Source organism: Myxine glutinosa, chromosome 7 (assembly GCF_964187855.1).
Source record: "Myxine glutinosa chromosome 7, kmMyxGlut1.1, whole genome shotgun sequence".
Lineage (NCBI taxonomy): Eukaryota > Metazoa > Chordata > Myxini > Myxiniformes > Myxinidae > Myxine > Myxine glutinosa.
This window is the reverse complement of record NC_136267.1, coordinates 4,916,503-4,935,104: the sequence shown is the minus strand read 5'-3', so window position 1 is coordinate 4,935,104 and position 18,602 is coordinate 4,916,503. Positions and strand designations below refer to the sequence as shown.

General features: G+C 48.8%; 1 protein-coding gene across 1 annotated transcript in view; it reads right to left on the bottom strand.

Moving 5' to 3' along the window:
* The window catches only part of SUOX (sulfite oxidase), a 101,421-nt gene that overhangs the window by 15,355 nt on the left and 67,464 nt on the right, over nucleotides 1–18,602 (bottom strand). The window contains exon 5 of the mRNA XM_068121704.2: nucleotides 365–691. Coding sequence (XP_067977805.1) covers nucleotides 365–691 — 327 coding nt within the window. The remainder of the gene's footprint in view (nucleotides 1–364; nucleotides 692–18,602) is intronic.

The following is an 18,602-nucleotide window of genomic DNA, read 5'->3' as shown; positions in this document are numbered from 1 at the left end:
ATATGTTGAAAAAGTCAAAACTTTAGATGGGGTGTACTTACTTTTTCACGTGACTGTATATTTTTGAAAGTTAGGTAAGAGAAGGGTAGGGTTAAAGAAAGGGATGCAGCAAAAGATTGTGAAGGTGTATGGTGAATACCTTCACAATCAAAGTGGGAATGGAAAGGTGAATCAGCAAAATGGAGGAAGGGAGGGGTAGAAAGTCACATGGTTGCAGGAGGTGTGTGGGTGAGGAGTTGATGTCTTTTTTTTCTTTTCTTTTTAAAATTTAAGACATTAAACAGAATGTATAGTTGACTAGGCTGCAGTGCGGCAACGTCACAATAACTGAGCACAACAGATTCGATTCGTAATTTCTACTCACCTGAATAGCGGGCGCTTTGCTGAAGTCTACGTTAGTCCAGTCCACGGATGGTGAAAATCCCTTGTAGTCATTGCGCTGCCAATGGCTCCTACTTTCCTCGTGGCTCAGCACGATACGATGCAGCCACTTGACGCTACGTGCTCCAACCACCCCCGGCACGACCACACGGATGGGGAAGCCGTGATCACGTGGAAGCTCTTCCCCATTCATCTCGTATGCCAGCAACACATCATTCTTTTCTGCCACTGCTTTGCGCAGTGGAATGGACGAGCCGTACGCGGAACCGGTGACATCTTGATCTCGACCCTCAAACTGCACATGTTGCACCTGCAGGTGTGATGCCAAAGGAACAATGCAGAATACACCATTACTTGGATACTCTCAGAAAACGTGCTTGAGCTGCACACTCAAAGGAAAGAGGTGACGTTTCAGGAACTTGATTAATTTATAAATTGCAGCAAAACTAATGAAACATAATTATTTCCTATTGCAACGAATCAAACCCATCCAGCAGCAGGCCAGTATAAATTAAATCAACAAGCAGGTACACCAGCTTACAGCTGGGTAGGTTAAACATCGAGTTCATCCTTCATTTTAGGTAAAACTACAACTACTCAACTGTACAAGTACTCAGTCGGTAAGGCCTTTGTCTGCATTTCAAAGGAGTCCTGGTCTCCCTTATGGATTGGTGCCCCAGCACCACGTCTGCCTCTTCCAGGTTCAGTGGAATCTAACGCTCGCAACATTATGATCAACCAACTTATATTTTAATCACTCATCCCCATTCTCTCGTCCTTGTATGTCGTGACTTCAATTGTCACCATGTCACCACCATGATTCTGTGTCTTTTTCAACTGTTACGGATTCGTCACTTCCGCTGTTGTGGTTTTCACCCACTTGACATATTTCTGATATTATGTACTATTATTATCTTCAAAAGGTTTAGTATTCATGAACCGTTATCAAAAGTTAAAAAGGTTAACTTTAAATGATACAGGAAACCGAACCGGAAGACGACGGGAGAGAAGACGAGGAATGCGTGGCGAGCAAAGTCGGAGAAGATGCATGACGTCGAACTCCGTAGCGAGCGTTGTCTAACGAAGGTCGCGAGGGAACTTTGAGTTCCTTGAAAGGACATCCTGCGATAGGTATTATCGTGGGGATTGAGAAATCTGCGTAGTCAGGTTTAGGCTGAGATTCCAACGAATCCTTGCCTGGTCGCTTCGACTCAAGCAAGAGCCGTCGGCCATTTTGACCCTCACGATTCGCTCACAGAAAAGGTTTTTGCTACGCGTCAGCTTTTCTCTGCATCCTATCGTCTGTCAGGGATGTGTGTGCGCAAACGCTGCATTTGAAGATTACGCTGCGGTTCACTGATTGAACTGTGAACGCGCACATTGAGTTTGCCTTTGGTTTCGGACCACGTGACTGGCTACGCTTTTTCTAAGCTACGCCCACGCCTCGTCCGCATCAACGGAGTGCGGGTCTCGATTCGATCTCGCTCTGACACTCGCTGGAGGGGATCACCTTTGAGTTATAGAGACATTGAGGAGTGTCCTTTTTTCACTCGCTTGGAGCACAGCGAGTTATCTGACTTTAGCTGATGGTACCATCCTAAGAGATATAGAGTGCACTCTGGATTGCTATTGGTTGTACCGTTATTTTTGTGTGTGATTCTTAATACAACATATGTTCGTTTAAAATCATTGGTGTGGTTTCACTATTGATTTCTAACACAGAATAACATATTTTTCTGCTGTGGCTCCTTTCGAGATTCGGAGGTACACCGTGACCAGGGGGTCGGGGAGGAACATGGAACAGAAATTGGGGGCTCGTCCAATTGACTCGTGGGCTCGAAATTGGGTCTTCGTCTGGGATTTAATTCCATAAATTTCGTCCGGGAAAGAATTCCCAGAATTCCCAAATTTGGAATTTCTCCAACATTCCCAAATCTTTCAAAAAATTGGAAAATTTTTGTGTGAAGGTTAACAGGTGTTAATGGATAGTCACCATGGTGTTTGACGCAGGAGAGTTTGCGGCGTCCCCTAGTGATGCACAGTTCCAAGCATTAAAAAAATCGGACCTCTTGATATTGGCCAGACATTTTAGCTTGGAGGTCCGAGCTCATATGAAGAAAGCAGAGATGCAGAGATTGGTGATAAAATCTCTGGTGGGACAAGGAACATGGAAAGAGGGAGCCTTGGATTGGTTACCGGAGGAACAAGAAAATGTGGCGCTCCGGAAACTGGAGATGCAATTGCAGAGCCAGGAAAGGTTAAAAGCAGAGGAAAGGAGAGCTGCAAGAGAACTCGAGGAAAGAAAAGCAGAGGAAAGGAGAGTTGAACGAGAACTCCAGGAAAGGTTAGAAGAGAAAAAAGCAGAGGAAAGGAGAGCTGCAAGAGAATTCGAAGAAAGAAGAGAAAAGGAAAGAGCAGAACAGGAACGAGTACTCGAGGAAAAAGAATAGTACAGGAAAGAGAACTCGAGGAAGGAAGAGCAGCACAGGAAAGAGAAGAGAAAAGGGAAAAGCAGAGGAGTGGAAAGCCGAAAGGGAGTTAAGGGAACAGGACTTGGCGCTTCAGCAGGAAATTAAACTCAAGGAGCTGGATTTAATGAAAGAACGGGGAGAGGTACCATCCATGCCGACTGGTTCGACACCTAGTCAGAACACCTGGGACGTTGGTAGACATGTGAGGCTGCTTCCACCCTTCAATGAAAAGGAGGTAGCCAATTTTTTTTCACACTTTGAGAAAGTGGCTCAAATGCTAAAATGGCCTGAGGAGTCCTGGATCATGTTAGTGCAAAGTGTTCTGGTGGGTAAAGCTCAAGATATTTATTCGGCTTTACCGATTGACCAATGTGCAGATTATGAGATAGTGAAGAAAACCATTCTCAAAGCCTATGAATTTGTCCCTGAAGCTTACCGGCAAAAATTCCGGAATGCCAGGAAGAGGGAGAGCGAGACCCATGTGGAGTTTGCCAGAATGAAAGAAACCTTGTTTGATCAGTGGTGTGATTCAAAAGGGGTTGGGAAAGACTTCGAACTATTGTGACAATTGATCTTTGTGGAGGAATTCCAACAGTGCATCCATGAGGACATTAAAGTACATCTGGAGGAAAGGAAAGTACCAAAGTTGTTTGAGGCAGCAACCATGGCAGATGACTATGCCTTAACACACAGGATGAGGTTCCATAAACCTAACTTCCCGCCGAGAGTTCGCACGGAGAGTTATGATACATCCGGTGCGGAGAACGAAGATTCAGGGGGTCGGCTTAGAGATGACTATGAGGACAGATAGGATACCGTGAAACTTAGGGATCAGAGGTCTACAGTTCCAAGACGGACTTATCCTCCGGGGGGCTCGAGACAAACCACGAGTTTCTCTTCCGGGCCTACTTGCGATTTTTGCAAGAAACCTGGATACTTGATGTCCCGATGTTATGCTATGGAAAGGCAAAATCAGGAGCGGAGTCAGACTAGTACAACTCCGAATGCAATGGAAAATGTGAGAAATCGCCCTCAAAAGGGTTAGCAACCATTTATTTCAGAGGGGGTTGTGTCATTGGATGGAGACTCGACTAACCAGAAACCGGTTAGGGTCTTGAGGGACACAGGAGCACATCAATCTTTGATGCTTGAAGGCATTTTGCCATTGTCAGAGAAGACGGCAACGGGTGTTAGTGTTCGTTTACAAGGGGTTGGTGGCTGTGTTAAAGCTCCACTTCATGTCATCCATTTAGAGTCTGATTTGGTGTCAGGACCGGTCACCGTAGGGTTACAAGCCACTCTTCCTGTAGAGGGAGTATCTTTTGTTATCGGGAATGATTTGGCCGGTGGTCAAGTTTCTGGTAACCCGATGTTTGTTGAAAAGCCTAGTAGGAAGCGCCCTGAAGAGAAGAGGAAGTACGCTGAAACTAAGTGTCAGCACACGCAAGTCAGGGATGGAGGCAATATTGGCAAGCTCTTTGTAGGTGGACTGAACTTCAAAACAAAAGAAGATGTTCTGGAGTCTGCCTTCAGCAAATATGGACCGCTTTTGGAAGTGCTGCTGATAAAAGATAGGGAGACACAAAAGTCAAGAGGGTTTGGCTTTGTCACGTTTGAAAACTCAAAGGTGGCCAGAGATGCAGAAAAGGATCTGAAAAGCAAGGAGTTGGAGGGTCGGACCATAACAGTAGGGAAGGCATTTCATAGGTGTCGAGGGGGCTACAGAGGAGGACAAAGGAGTAGTAGTTTTGGTGGTGGCCGCAATCGATATTATCATGGAGGCTCCCAGAGTTACGGCAGCTCCCGAAGGAAGGATTATCAGAGTAGTGGCCGAGAAGGAGACCGCTATTCATGTGACTACAGTGACAAGCGGTCCAACCGTGATTATTATGAAAGTTCGGAAGAGTTGAAGCACTGAATGCTGCGGAGCAGCCGAGCCAAGATTCCTACATGGATTAACCGTGAACCGTTCCGTTCCTAAAGGCGTCCATGTAGTGAACTTTCCTACACGGATTAACCGTGAACTCCACGTTCCTAAAAGCGTCCATGTAGTGAATACTTCCAGGCTTCACCACCCAACCACCATGGAACCTGGCTCTCAGCTCGGCCTCCCGGGAAAAGTGCTGTAGATTTGCTTGAATTTGTATTCTTGATCAAACCCCTTAACCTTCATATAAAAATTTTAAAAAATGAAAAAATATAAATCAGAGGTTGATGGGATGGAATTTGGCTTTGCAGAAGTTCAACTGGGAAATTGAACATGTAAAGGGGCAGGGACAATGTCGTTGCTGATGCTTTGTCCAGAGTGGATTAACTTTGGAAATTTCTGTAAGTTGTTTGAAATTTTGTTGCTTTATTTTTGGGAAATATTGATTATTGTTGCTCACGGGAATTGATAATTTGGGTTGTGAGTGTACTGTTGTTTGTTTGGAGATTTTGCCTGCAAAGAAAGTTTTCGCTGTGTTCAAACTTTCTTTCTTGAGGGGGGGAAGTGTTACGGATTCGTCACTTCCGCTGTTGTGGTTTTCACACACTTGACATATTTCTGATATTATGTACTATTATTATCTTCAAAAGGTTTAGTATTCATGAACAGTTATCAAAAGTTAAAAAGGTTAACTTTAAATGATACAGGAAACCGAACCGGAAGACGACGGGAGAGAAGAAGAGGAAGGCGTGGCGAGCAAAGTCGGAGAAGGCGCGTGACGTCGAGCTCCGTAGCGAGCGTTGTCTAACAAAGGTTGTGAGGGAATTTTGAGTTCCTTGAAAGGACATCCTGCGATAGGTATTATTGCAGGGATTGAGAAATCTGCATAGACAGGTTTAGGCTGAGATTCCGACGAATCCTTGCCTGGTCGCTTCGACTCAAGTAAGAGCCGTCGGCCATTTTGACCCTCGCGCTTCACTCACCGAAAAGGTTTTTGCTACGTGTCAGCTTTTCTCTGCATCCTATCTTCTGTCAGGGATGTGTGTGCGCAAACGCTGCATTTGAAGATTACGCTGCGGTTCGCCAATTGAACTGTGAACGCGCACATTGAGTTTGCCTTTGGTTTCGGACCACGTGACTGGCTACGCTTTTTCTATGCTACGCCCACGCCTCGTCCGCATCAACGGAGTGCGGGTCTCGATTCGATCTCGCTCTGACACTCGCTGGAGGGGATCACCTTTGAGTTATAGAGACATTGAGGAGTGTCCTTTTTTCACTCGCTTGGAGCGCAATGAGTTATCTGACTTTAGCTGATGGTACCATCCTAAGAGATATAGAGTGCACTCTGGATTGCTATTGGTTGTACCGTTATTTTTGTGTGTGATTCTTAATACAACATATTGTTGCGGGTCGCGGACAAGATGTTATTTTGACCGAGCGGTGGTGTATTACCGCGACCTAACAGTTCCCCCGATTCTTCCCCAACTCACCCGATTCACCCCAAACTTTGGCCGTATCGCACCGCAGCTGCCCAATCTGGAAAACTCTAAAACGACCGAATGCAAAGAGGAAAAGGAATAAGACGAGAAGACGGACAGAAGAGTAATTGGATTTATTATTTACACATATAAGTAGGAAGCAAGCAGTCACGTTTATTTACAACACATAAGACGCAGGTGACACAGTGCAATCTTTAGCTTATACAGACTTAATTACCTACCCAGGACAGAACAAACGAAGACGACTCACACGGGGAATGATGACAGGAATTGGCTGGAAGGAGAGGAAAGTCCACTGGGTCCGGCAGCACGATCCGCACGTTGGGCAGCCGCCGTTCCTTCGCGGCCCTGCTCCGAACTGCCGTCCAGGTCCCTAAGCGGTTGGCGAGCGTTGTTGCTGCTGCTGCTGTAGACGCTGCCGCTCGCGAGCAAGGTGATGAATAGCAGGCTTGGTGCTTCCTTGAATGATCTCTGCTTGTTGGACCTCACAACTCAGCTCTTTCTTGGACCCTCTCTCTTCTCAGCTCATCTGCCTTGGACCTCCTCTCATCTCAACGGCTTGGACTCCCTCTCGTCTGCCTGTAAAAGCTCATCTGCCTTGGACCTCCTCTCGTCTCAACGGCTTGGACTCCCTCTCGTCTGCCTGTAAAAGCTCATCTGCCTTGGACACGCCCTGCCGTGGGTTATATAGGCCCCGCCCCTCAACCATTGCGAACCTCCCCGATAGCTCTTCCTCCGCCCTCCCTAGCCAAACCCCTGGCTCATGGTTGGTCGAGTGGGGCTGGCTCACTCCTCCCCTCTATGACGAGGTGGAGACACGCCTTTCTTCTCCGACCCTGCCTCGTGGTCAATGGCGGTTATTGGAGGGGAGGTAATTGCCAATCGACGAAAAGGGGGAATGGAGGTTTTGGGAATGGGAATGAAGGGAATCTATCTCTTTCACTGGTGCAATGGAGTATTTCAATTAATGGGAGACACAGCCTTACCCTAAAACACAGAATAAGATATAACTATTGAACAGGGGTATTCTATGATTGGCTGTGGTGTGGATGCTTTATGGACTAATTATGGGATGCCCTTTGACCTTTACACAGCTCCGGAGGCAGGAGGCGCAGAATAAACAATAATAATAATTTACACAATCAAAAAAATATACAGTCCTCATATCCGCAACACTGCACCCTCCTCCTCTTAGGCACGTCCCGGGCCTACAACTTTTATTTAGTGTGACACGTAGGTGTAGTTCCCTCTACTTTTAACCTGACCCTGAGTGCGACAGTTTTAAAACATAAATAAATGTGTCCCGCTGCTCCATTGCACCCTGCCTAACAGACTTACGCCCACAGTTAACCGAATTGCGGAATGGTCTTCAAACTATACACTGACGGTGGGGAGCATTATTTACAATGACGCTATTTTTATTTACAAAACTAACCCAGGACCTGTAATTGTTCTTTCTGGGGGGGAGACAGTCTGCTCTGCATCAATGCACCATGAAAGCACCCAAAAACGCACCAATACACCCCCAAGCACCAATCGGTGCAGTCACCACAGTTCATCAGTGTTCAATAATAAAAAATAACCAAACAACCCCTAACCCTGCAGGTGATCTCTTGCTCTTCGGCTCCCTCTGCTGGCTATTATCATTTCTTCCAGTTGTTGTCATTCCTTTGCTTTGCTTACTGGCGGCCTATTTGTATTAAAACTTGCACCCAATGTGTCCATTTTTATTTTCTTTATTTATGGCCCACAGGGCCGACTACGTGTGGTTCACCTGTGGGGCATCGGTGCCCTGTGGCCAAGGTCCGCCAGCAAGATTTCGGGCCCTCATGGCCGGTTCCAGCAGAGGGGCCATGCCCCAACCCATGGGGTCCATAAGTGGTGCTCGGCCACAGACATGTGGTCCATAATGTGGTGCATCGATGCAGACAGCTGGTTCTGAGAGTTCTGGGCGCACAATGGCCGACTCACGCACGCTCCCCTCGGTGCCCAATGGCGCACAGGTCATGTGGGAGACAAAAGGGGGACAAGAGAAATGAGCGAGGGGTAAGGTCACAAGGGTACACGTCAATAAGGCAATGCAAGGCGAAATGCGTACGGAGAGCGAAGTGAGAAAGCTCCTCCCTACCGTACGTCACCCCCCTGTCACCTACACTACCCTTGCCCTTACCCCATATGTACAAAATCTACACATTTACAAATTCGTCGCTAATGTCTCGTCTCCCCATATTTCTCCAATACCAAATTCGTCACCACAATCCCTCTAACCAAAATTTGCCATCACCCAATTCATCATCAATCCTCATAAGGAGGAAGAGATGGAACAACAAAGCACAATGTCACACCCACATCATGATGCGTCTCACAATCCAAACATTTGCACAGTAAAAAAATAATCAAAACATGGCATGGTGTGGAGTACCTGTCACCTCAGGTGAGTGGATGCAGATGGTGCGAGGAGATCCTTCTTCCTAACTATCCTCTAAATGACTTTAACACACTTTACACTACCCGGGGGGTCTTTCCCTGCCAATCCATTGGCCAACTTACACTATGGGTTCTAAAAACCAATTCCCATTGACCAAACTGTGGTGCTTCTCAATTTGGGGTCTCACTTCCCCGATTCATCTCCCGGTGCCCTTGCACCATTTCTGGGCTGTGACGTGTAGCTCTCCCAGCAGGTCTACCCACCTGCACACCTCTACCACTGCAGTTGCCTCCGGAGCTTACCTGCTCCTCACCCTAACCTATCTAACTGGGGAAGCCCCTTCCTGGCTCTGTCACCCCGTGGTGCCCTCTGGCACTGGGCTACCCGGGTCCGTCCTCCGGATCCTCGGGCCCCATCCACAACAACTACCGGCTCCCAGAGCCCACCTGCGGCCTCACCTGGCCGACATCCTCACAGTGGTGGAGTGCCCAAACCAACTACACACACTAACAGGCTACACGCCCAGCCATTTCCACAACACTAATGCACCCATCCAATCACCATTCTTCCACCCGCACCACAGATGCCAATATCCAACCACAATTTACCTATACCCTCTACCTAACACTTACACTACCCGCCCCGGGTATTCGTGATGGGGGTCCACTCTTCCCCCATTCACACCTTCGCACCATCCACTCCACTCCATTGTTTCCACCATGCTCACTCCACGACCATCCATTCCAATACTCCATTTATTCCACACTACCATTCTCCATACCTGTTGTTGCACACCTGTGCACTCACACCTGGTGCCACCTGCACCCTCCTCCTCTTCCTGGACCATTGGGTCAGCACAATACACAATCACCTTCACTCACTCATACACTGCTCCACACACCTGTTCAGTTGCACACCTGTGCAATCACACCTGTTCAATCCTCAACCACACGGCATCATCTCATCTAACTACTCCCCTCTGAAACTTGCGCTTCCCAGTCGCCCCTTTAAACTATTGCGCTCCCACATCATTATCATCCACTCTACTCTACCTGCGTCCCCACTACAGGTGTCATTGTCACTAACTAACCTTAACGTTACCTAATGTCATCTTCTAGGTCCCTACACACAATATCCTAACCCACCCGGGCTAGTTTTCACTGCCATATACCCCATAAGCTAGTGCTCCTTTGCCCCCCCCCCGTGAGGGATGGTGGATTTGCCATCCCACCACATCGGGGAGTTCCTACTATCAATTTCGCTCGTCCAAATCCAACAAATCAAAAATTTGCCAATCATCTGCCAATCACTGTACCATTACCAATCATCACTCTGCCAATCCTTTGCCAATCATCAAATTTTGTTTTTCTAATTTCGGGGCCAAAACACTATTCTCGTCACACAGTCTACTCACTAATGCCTCTCGGTGCGCCAATTCCTGTCCAAAGGCCGGCTTCGTAAAGCCGCGCAATGAATGCGGGTTGTTTTGTGCCAGCGGCTGGATACGTCCCGCATTCGGGGCAGGGACGGGGGCTTACCCGGGCCGAGATCCCACGCACCACCTCGGCGTGGAGCCATCCAATGTCCCGATCTCGACCTGCCGGCACGTCTCAACAAAAAGTGGTCGCCATGACGACCCTTCCTATCGAGCTGCCCGCTCCGCCTAGTGGAGCACGGACGCGGCCGTTCCAAGCGAGGCCCAGCGTGGATCGCGTACGGCGGTCCTTTCGAACCCGCCGTGGCTCGGATCCCCGCTGGTTCTCGCGGCACGCGAAGCCCGGCATGCACCGAGGGCCCGATTCAGCTAAAAGTCGCTCTAACCGCTAACACGGTTACCGTCGATGCCTCACCTGCATGCTTACACGCATACGCTACCCCTTTCTTGCTCATACACCCAGCTGTTCCCATGCTCCTCGTCATTGCACCTTCTCCAACACACCCAGGTACACTCATTCCGCTCACAGACTTGGTCACACACCTGACCACCGAACACTTTGGCACACATTCGCCGCTCGCACACCTCACCAACACACCTCTTCGCGCCCCCTTCTCGGTCACCTCCTCTGTGACAATCACAGGTGTGCTCTCACTCGCACACCCAACCATGTGCCTCACGACCAACTCAAGTGTGCATTCCCCCACACGCTCTACCATTCCAGGTGTGCATCCTTCCATTCCAGGTGTACATCCTCGCTCACCTGTCACAACCAACTCACGCTCCGTGTCTCTCTCACTACTTTCACCTCCACTCTCAGTCGCGCACTCACCCTTACTCTCGACAGCGCACTCTTTCCTCATGCACCTGTCTGTTACACACCTTTCTCGCGCATCCTCTTGCGCACACTCTTTCGTTACTTCCTCCGTAACACTTACCACACCGCGCTTCCATGTACCCCCTCGCACACGCGCTACAACCAACTCACTCTCGACAGCACACTCACTGGTCGGCGCGCACTTTTTCCTCACACACCCCATGGTCGGACATTCTCGCACCCCTCTTTTTTCGCACACCAGACCTGTCGCACACTTCACCAACGGCCTTTCACGAACACCCGGATCCAAACCAATCCCCAAGCCGACTGAAGCTCCCCTCACATCATGTACATTTCCTCGTATATCGCCACTCACCTTGGCACCTCGTCTCCGCACCTCCTCTGCCACCTGCAAACTCTTTATTTGGTTAGTGAGCAGCACATCATGAGTTGAGCACCGACCTTGTACATATTCCATTACTTCCTCCTTTATCTCCCTCTTAGTTTCTGTCCGTCCCTTCTTAATTTCACTCACCTCTTCTTCCACTTCCTCTAATTTTTGCTTCACCTCTTTTATTTCCCGGTGCGTCTCCTCAAGTTCGTCCTCTAAGGCTACCGTGACCGTCTCTAGGTGCATCCTCACCTGCCGGTCCTTTGTCTCCATTACTTCTGTCACCTCATCCAACCTCATTGTCAGTCACTCACGTACCATCTGACATTGCCTCTGTGTCGCTATTAAGTCATTTTTAATTTTTTTTTGTGTCGCCTTTAACCCTCCTAGTACCGCAGTGTTCTTTTGAACCTGCTCCACTAACTCCGTCTGTCCCTCTGTCAGCTGTTCCACCTCCTCCGTCAGATCTTCTATTCCCCCTTGTAACTTTGCCGCCCCATTTCTCACCTCTTTCTCCATACGCTTCTCACCTCGCTTTACCTCCTCGCGTAGCCCCGAGACCTCCTCACTCACACCTCGTCGTATCCCCTCTTTCATCTCCTCCATCTCTTTTGTAGATGCCACCCTCATCTGTCCCAATTCATCCCTCTGAGCATCCAGTTTACTTTCTAACCCGATTTGCACCTCCTCTATCTGGTTCCCCATTCGTTTAATTTCCCGGGCAGATTGTTCCCCTATTTCACGCAATTTGTCCTCCATCCTATTTTCTAACCCCATTAACCCATTTTTCACCTCTTTTATCCCGTTGTCTAACCCCTCAAAATTATTGTCTAACTTCTCACCGGTACCCCTCGCTTCGTCCCTCATTACCCCCAATTGCTCACTCTGAGCATCCATCCGGTTCCCCATTTGTCCCATTCGCTCACCCTGAGCATCCATTTTTGCTTCTAGCCCCATATTTGCCATTAGTATGGCTGCATTCTGCGCCATGAGGTCCCGCACATCAATTCCCGCTATTTGCGCAGCGGGTGCGGCTACCCCGCGCTCGTGCGACCTGCCACTTTGTGCGTCTGATACCACGTGCGCGAGAGCGCCATTTTGTGCGTCTGATACTCCCTCAACCGCCTCCTCATTGCTCCCCTCCATTTGATCCTGGGTTACTCCTAACCCCTCCTCTAGCTCACCCACCGGCATCCGATCGCCTTGACCAGCCATGGCGCGATTTCAAAATTCGGGTTTTCCTTTACAACAACACAAATTTCCAGCACTTTGTAATTTTGAGCGCGTTAAGCGCGCTTCGGGCCTCGTATCCCACTCCTCGACACCAATTGTTGCGGGTCGCGGACAAGATGTTATTTTGACCGAGCGGTGGTGTATTACCGCGACCTAACAGTTCCCCCGATTCTTCCCCAACTCACCCAATTCACACCAAACTTTGGCCGTATCGCACCGCAGCTGCCCAATCTGGAAAACTCTAAAACGACCGAATGCAAAGAGGAAAAGGAATAAGACGAGAAGACGGACAGAAGAGTAATTGGATTTATTATTTACACATATAAGTAGGAAGCAAGCAGTCACGTTTATTTACAACACATAAGACGCAGGTGACACAGTGCAATCTTTAGCTTATACAGACTTAATTACCTACCCAGGACAGAACAAACGAAGACGACTCACACGGGGAATGATGACAGGAATTGGCTGGAAGGAGAGGAAAGTCCACTGGGTCCGGCAGCACGATCCGCACGTTAGGCAGCCGCCGTTCCTTCGCGGCCCTGCTCCGAACTGCCGTCCAGGTCCCTAAGCGGTTGGCGAGCGTTGTTGCTGCTGCTGCTGTAGACGCTGCCGCTCGCGAGCAAGGTGACGAATAGCAGGCTTGGTGCTTCCTTGAATGATCTCTGCTTGTTGGACCTCACAACTCAGCTCTTTCTTGGACCCTCTCTCTTCTCAGCTCATCTGCCTTGGACCTCCTCTCGTCTCAACGGCTTGGACTCCCTCTCGTCTGCCTGTAAAAGCTCATCTGCCTTGGACAACCCCGGCCGTGGGTTATATAGGCCCCGCCCCTCAACCATTGCGAACCTCCCCGATAGCTCTTCCTCCGCCCTCCCTAGCCAAACCCCTGGCTCATGGTTGGTCGAGTGGGGCTGGCTCACTCCTCCCCTCTATGACGAGGTGGAGACACGCCTTTCTTCTCCGACCCTGCCTCGTGGTCAATGGCGGTTATTGGAGGGGAGGTAATTGCCAATCGACGAAAAGGGGGAATGGAGGTTTTGGGAATGGGAATGAAGGGAATCTATCTCTTTCACTGGTGCAATGGAGTATTTCAATTAATGGGAGACACAGCCTTACCCTAAAACACAGAATAAGATATAACTATTGAACAGGGGTATTCTATGATTGGCTGTGGTGTGGATGCTTTATGGACTAATTATGGGATGCCCTTTGACCTTTACACAGCTCCGGAGGCAGGAGGCGCAGAATAAACAATAATAATAATTCACACAATCAAAAAAATATACAGTCCTCATATCCGCAACAATATTGTTGTGGATATGAGAATGGTGTTTTTTTTATTGTGTTTTTTTATTGTGTAGTACATTGTAAAATATCGCCCTCCTTCCTCCCGTTGTGTATAAAGGTCAAAAGGGCGTCCCGTTATTAGGTCATCAACAATCACGTTAGCCAATCATAGATTTCCTCCTTGTTGGTAGTTTATTTCCTTATTCTGTGTATTAGGCTAAGGCTTTGTCTTCCATTAATTCATACTCCATTGCACCGAATCAATTAAGAATAGCTCCCCTTCAATAATTCCATTTCCCAGCCAAACTCTCCATCTCTGGGTAAAGCAGTTCACAAGCGTGGGGTGCGCGCCCTCTCATTTCGCTGCTATAGTGAATATGTGCTCCGTGCTCTGTTTGAACAGGAGGGGCGGGGTCGCCAGGGAGAGGCAAGCCCAGGGCGCGCCATGAAGGGCGGGGCTGTTCAGCCCCATGCCCAAATAAGGAAACAAGCCCGTGGCTCGCCACGAGGGGCGTGCCGTCGGCGCCATGCCCAAATAAGGAGACAAGCCCGTGGGATTGCCATACAAGGTCACGAAACAGAGCACGGGGGGGAGGGCGGTACCGAAACCGACGAGGGCGTGTCACACCCGCGCTGAAGGTATGAGAGAAGGGTGCGAAGATCGCTGAAAAAAGACACACCAGAGATACGGCAGATGAGTCCAGGTGCGTAAGAGGGTTGGCAGTCCACCGGGAGAGAGTTGAGAGTTGCACCGGAGTTGCGTGAGAGATACGGAAAGCCTTTGGGTGGTTGTTGCGTGAGAGATACGAAAAGCCTTTGACAAAGAGCCGCTTCAACCAGCCCCGTTTCAACCAGCCGTGTGAAGCCCTGACGGGGCAGCGAGTGACCCTGCCGGTGTGCGGTGTAAAGCCGAATACAAGGAGCTGCCGGCTCCTCGCTTCCCACCCGGAGTGGACCTGCTCGCTGTGCCCTGTGATTCCACCTGCTCATCCCTCCAAACGATTCCTGCCCTTCGATCCTTTTGCGTACGTGAGTTTGTTTTGTTTGTTCTGTCCTGGGTAATAAGTTAAGCCTGTTTAGTTAAGCTAGTATTTTCACTGTGTCTTTCTGGTCCGTCCCTCTTTCTGCTTTATTTTCTTATCTTTCCGTCTTCATTGGTTTCTTTCAATCCTGTAAATAGTAATAAATAATAATCGTATTTCAAACCTTTTTGTCTCCTTCTTCTTCTTCACATCCGTGTCGCCTTTGTCTTTTCCCTATTGAATATCTGTGGCGCGATTTTGGCCAACGTTCAGGAATCGGGTTAGTCGGGGTAACTGTTCGGGCACGGCGGCCATCCGCTCGGCAAATAACATCCTAGCCGCGTCCGTAACACGCACATTGACACATTGACAGAACGCGCACATTGAGTTTGCCTTTGGTTTCGGACCACGTGACTGGCTACGCTTTTTCTACGCTACGCCCACGCCTCGTCCGCATCAACGGAGTGCGGGTCTCGATTCGATCTCGCTCTGACACTCGCTGGAGGGGATCACCTTTGAGTTATAGAGACATTGAGGAGTGTCCTTTTTTCACTCGCTTGGAGCGCAGTGAGTTATCTGACTTTAGCTGATGGTACCATCCTAAGAGATATAGAGTGCACTCTGGATTGCTATTGGTTGTACCGTTATTTTTGTGTGTGATTCTTAATACAACATATGTTCGTTTAAAATCATTGGTGTGGTTTCACTATCGATTTCTAACACAGATTAACATATTTTTCTACCGTGGCTCCTCTCGGGATTCGGAGGTACATCGTGACCAGGGGGTCGGGGAGGAACACGTAACACACCTGAGAAGGTGAAAACGTTTCTGACAACCCTCGACTCTGACTCTGCAACTGGACCGGACAGCATCAGCTCACATGCCCTAAAACATACTCTGCTGCTCTTGCACTTCCTCTCTCTACCCTTTTAGCCTACCACAGGCCATCTTCTATCTGCTTGGAAATCAGCCAACATCACAGGATGACATAAAAAGGTGCAAAAAATGGATCCTCTCAACTACAAACCAATTAGCTTACTTCCAATCATCAGCAAGGTCATGGAATTAATCATCGCAGTTCACATAAAATCAATCCTCTTCTCCAACAGTCTCATCTCAGATCATCAATTCGAATTCAGACCTGGTCATTCTACGTTGGACATGCTGCTCCTATTCTCCCAACAATGAACGGAGGCCCTCAATATCAGACATGAGATCAGGGCCGTCTTTCTTGACATATTTCAAGCTTTCAATGCAGTCTGGTATCTGCCTTGCTCTCCAAACTGTCTGCCTATGGAATCCAAAGCCAACTACACACTTGGATGACTGACTTCCTCCACTCTCGTAGCCAATGTGCGGATCTCACTGGAACGCTTTCTTCTCCTCTGCCTGTTAAGGCTGGAGAACCACAAGGCAGTGTTCCAGATCCTATCTTTTGTTTCTTTTTTTTGTATACAAGATCGAGACTCGTGTAAGAGCTAACAGCAATCACAAAAAAAACGGACACATAAAACATATAATAAAGGGAGCGGGAGACAGGATGGGGCTAGAAGGAATCACACAAGTACAACAGTGGTGAACAGGGACATCGGGAGATCTGTGGGAGGGAGAGGGCTTGGGGTGAGGAGACATGGAAAAGGGTGGGGGAGGGGGGAGGGGGGGGGTGGGAGAGGTTTATAAACACATGGACACAGCTATTTCAAGAAAGTGTTGGTATTTCAAATTTCAAATCTGTTTCTGGTGTTTGTTCCCCCTCCATCCCCTCCCTTACCTCAAACGGATACACAGCTGACTCCGCACGTGAAAAAGCTGAATGCCTCAACTCTGTGTTTGCCTCTAAATCTTGTGTCCCAAACCAATCCCTCTCTGGACCCACCGTACCCAGTCGTACCCAGCTGCTCCTGGACTCTGTGTCCTTTCCTCCTGACAAGGTGGAAAAGTGTCTGTCAACCCTCGACTCTGATTCTGCAACTGGACATGACGGCATCAGCCCACGGGTCCTAAAATCCTGTTCTTCCGCTCTTTCACTCCCTCTCTCTGTTCTCTTCACCCTCTCTTTTGCTCAAGGTCAACTGCCATCTGCTTGGAAATCAGCCAACATCACCGCTTTGCACAAAAAAGGTGCAAAAACAGATCCTAGCAACTACAGACCAATCAGCCTTCTCCCAATTATCAGCAAAGTCATGGAATCCATCATTGCTTCAGATATGAAATCTTTCCTCTTATCCAATGGCTTGATCTCTGATCATCAATTTGGTTTCAGACCAGGTCACTCCACTCTGGACATGCTGCTTCTGCTGTCTCACAATGGATGGAGGTCCTCAATGCCAAACAGGAAATTAGAGCTGTCTCCCTCGACATATCACGTGCCTTCGATACGGTCTGGCACCCCGCTCTGCTCACCAAACTCTCCTCCTTTGGTATCCATGGAAATCTCCATGCATGGCTGGCGGACTTCCTCTCTCGTCGTAGTCAACGTGCGGCCCTGAATGGGTTTCTCTCATCTCCTCTTCCTGTTCAGGCTGGAGTTCCCCAAGGCAGTGTTCTGGGCCCTGTGCTTTTTCTGGTCTTCATCAATGATCTCTCTGACTCTCTTGAAAATCCTCTCTATCTCTTTGCTGATGACTCCACTCTCTGCCGCTCCATTCCTCATCCCTCAGATCGGCAGTCTGCAGCCTCTTCACTCTCTGCAGACCTGGACAAAATCACAGACTGGGCAAACAAGTGGAACATGTCTTTCAATCCTGTCAAATCTCACAGTCTTACGATGTCTCTCCGAAAAGACCGAATGGACAACCCTCCCATCTACTTTCTGAATAATCCTCTCCAAGAAGTTCTGTCACTCAAGCTTTTGGGTCTCACTATCTGCCATGATCTTTCCTGGGAAAACCACATTTCCAAGCTGGCCTCCAAAGCCAGTCGCCAACTGGGCATCCTCCGTCGTGCGAAGTCCTTCCTTGGCACACCTGAGCTCCTCACCACATACAAGGCTTTCATCTGCAGCTCAATGGAATACTGCTCTCCCCTCTGGGCTGGTGCTCCTGCCTCACACCTGGCTCGTCTTCACGCTGTTGAAACCAAAGCGTTCAGAATCATTGGAATCTCCTGCGATGACGCTATCTCCGAGGGTCTTTCACTTACTCACCGCAGGCAGGTTGGTGGTTTTTCCGTCTTCTACCGACTCCTCTCCGGCCTTGCTCCCCCAGCTCTCTCTGGGCTCTGTCCCCCAAATATTCCTGCAGGTCACACAAGATCTGCCTGCAACCCTCTTATGGTTAAACTGCCAAAATCAAGACTCTCTGCTCACCTTCACTCCTTCATTCCACTTTTCTCCCGCCTCTGGAACAAACTCGCTCACTCTCTTCAATCCTACTCCTCTCTCCAGGTCTTTAAAACGGCTGTTCACCACCATCTCTTATCTTCCCCAATCCAAAACCTTGATCTTTTCTACCCCCGCTAATTTCACCCCAAATCCACTTTTTTGAGGTGACTTTTGTCTTCTTTCCTGGAAGTCCTTGCGTTTTATACCTATCCTGCCTCCCCCAAGGCCCTCTGCCTCCCACACATCTCCCGATGTCCCTGCCCTCAAATGTTGTGTTTGTGTGCTTCCTCCCCTTCTCTCCCCATCTTGTCGACCGCTCCCATTTTTATATACTTTGTTTACTTGTTTGTTTGATTTGTTTGTTTGATAAATGTTAGCTCTTTCACGA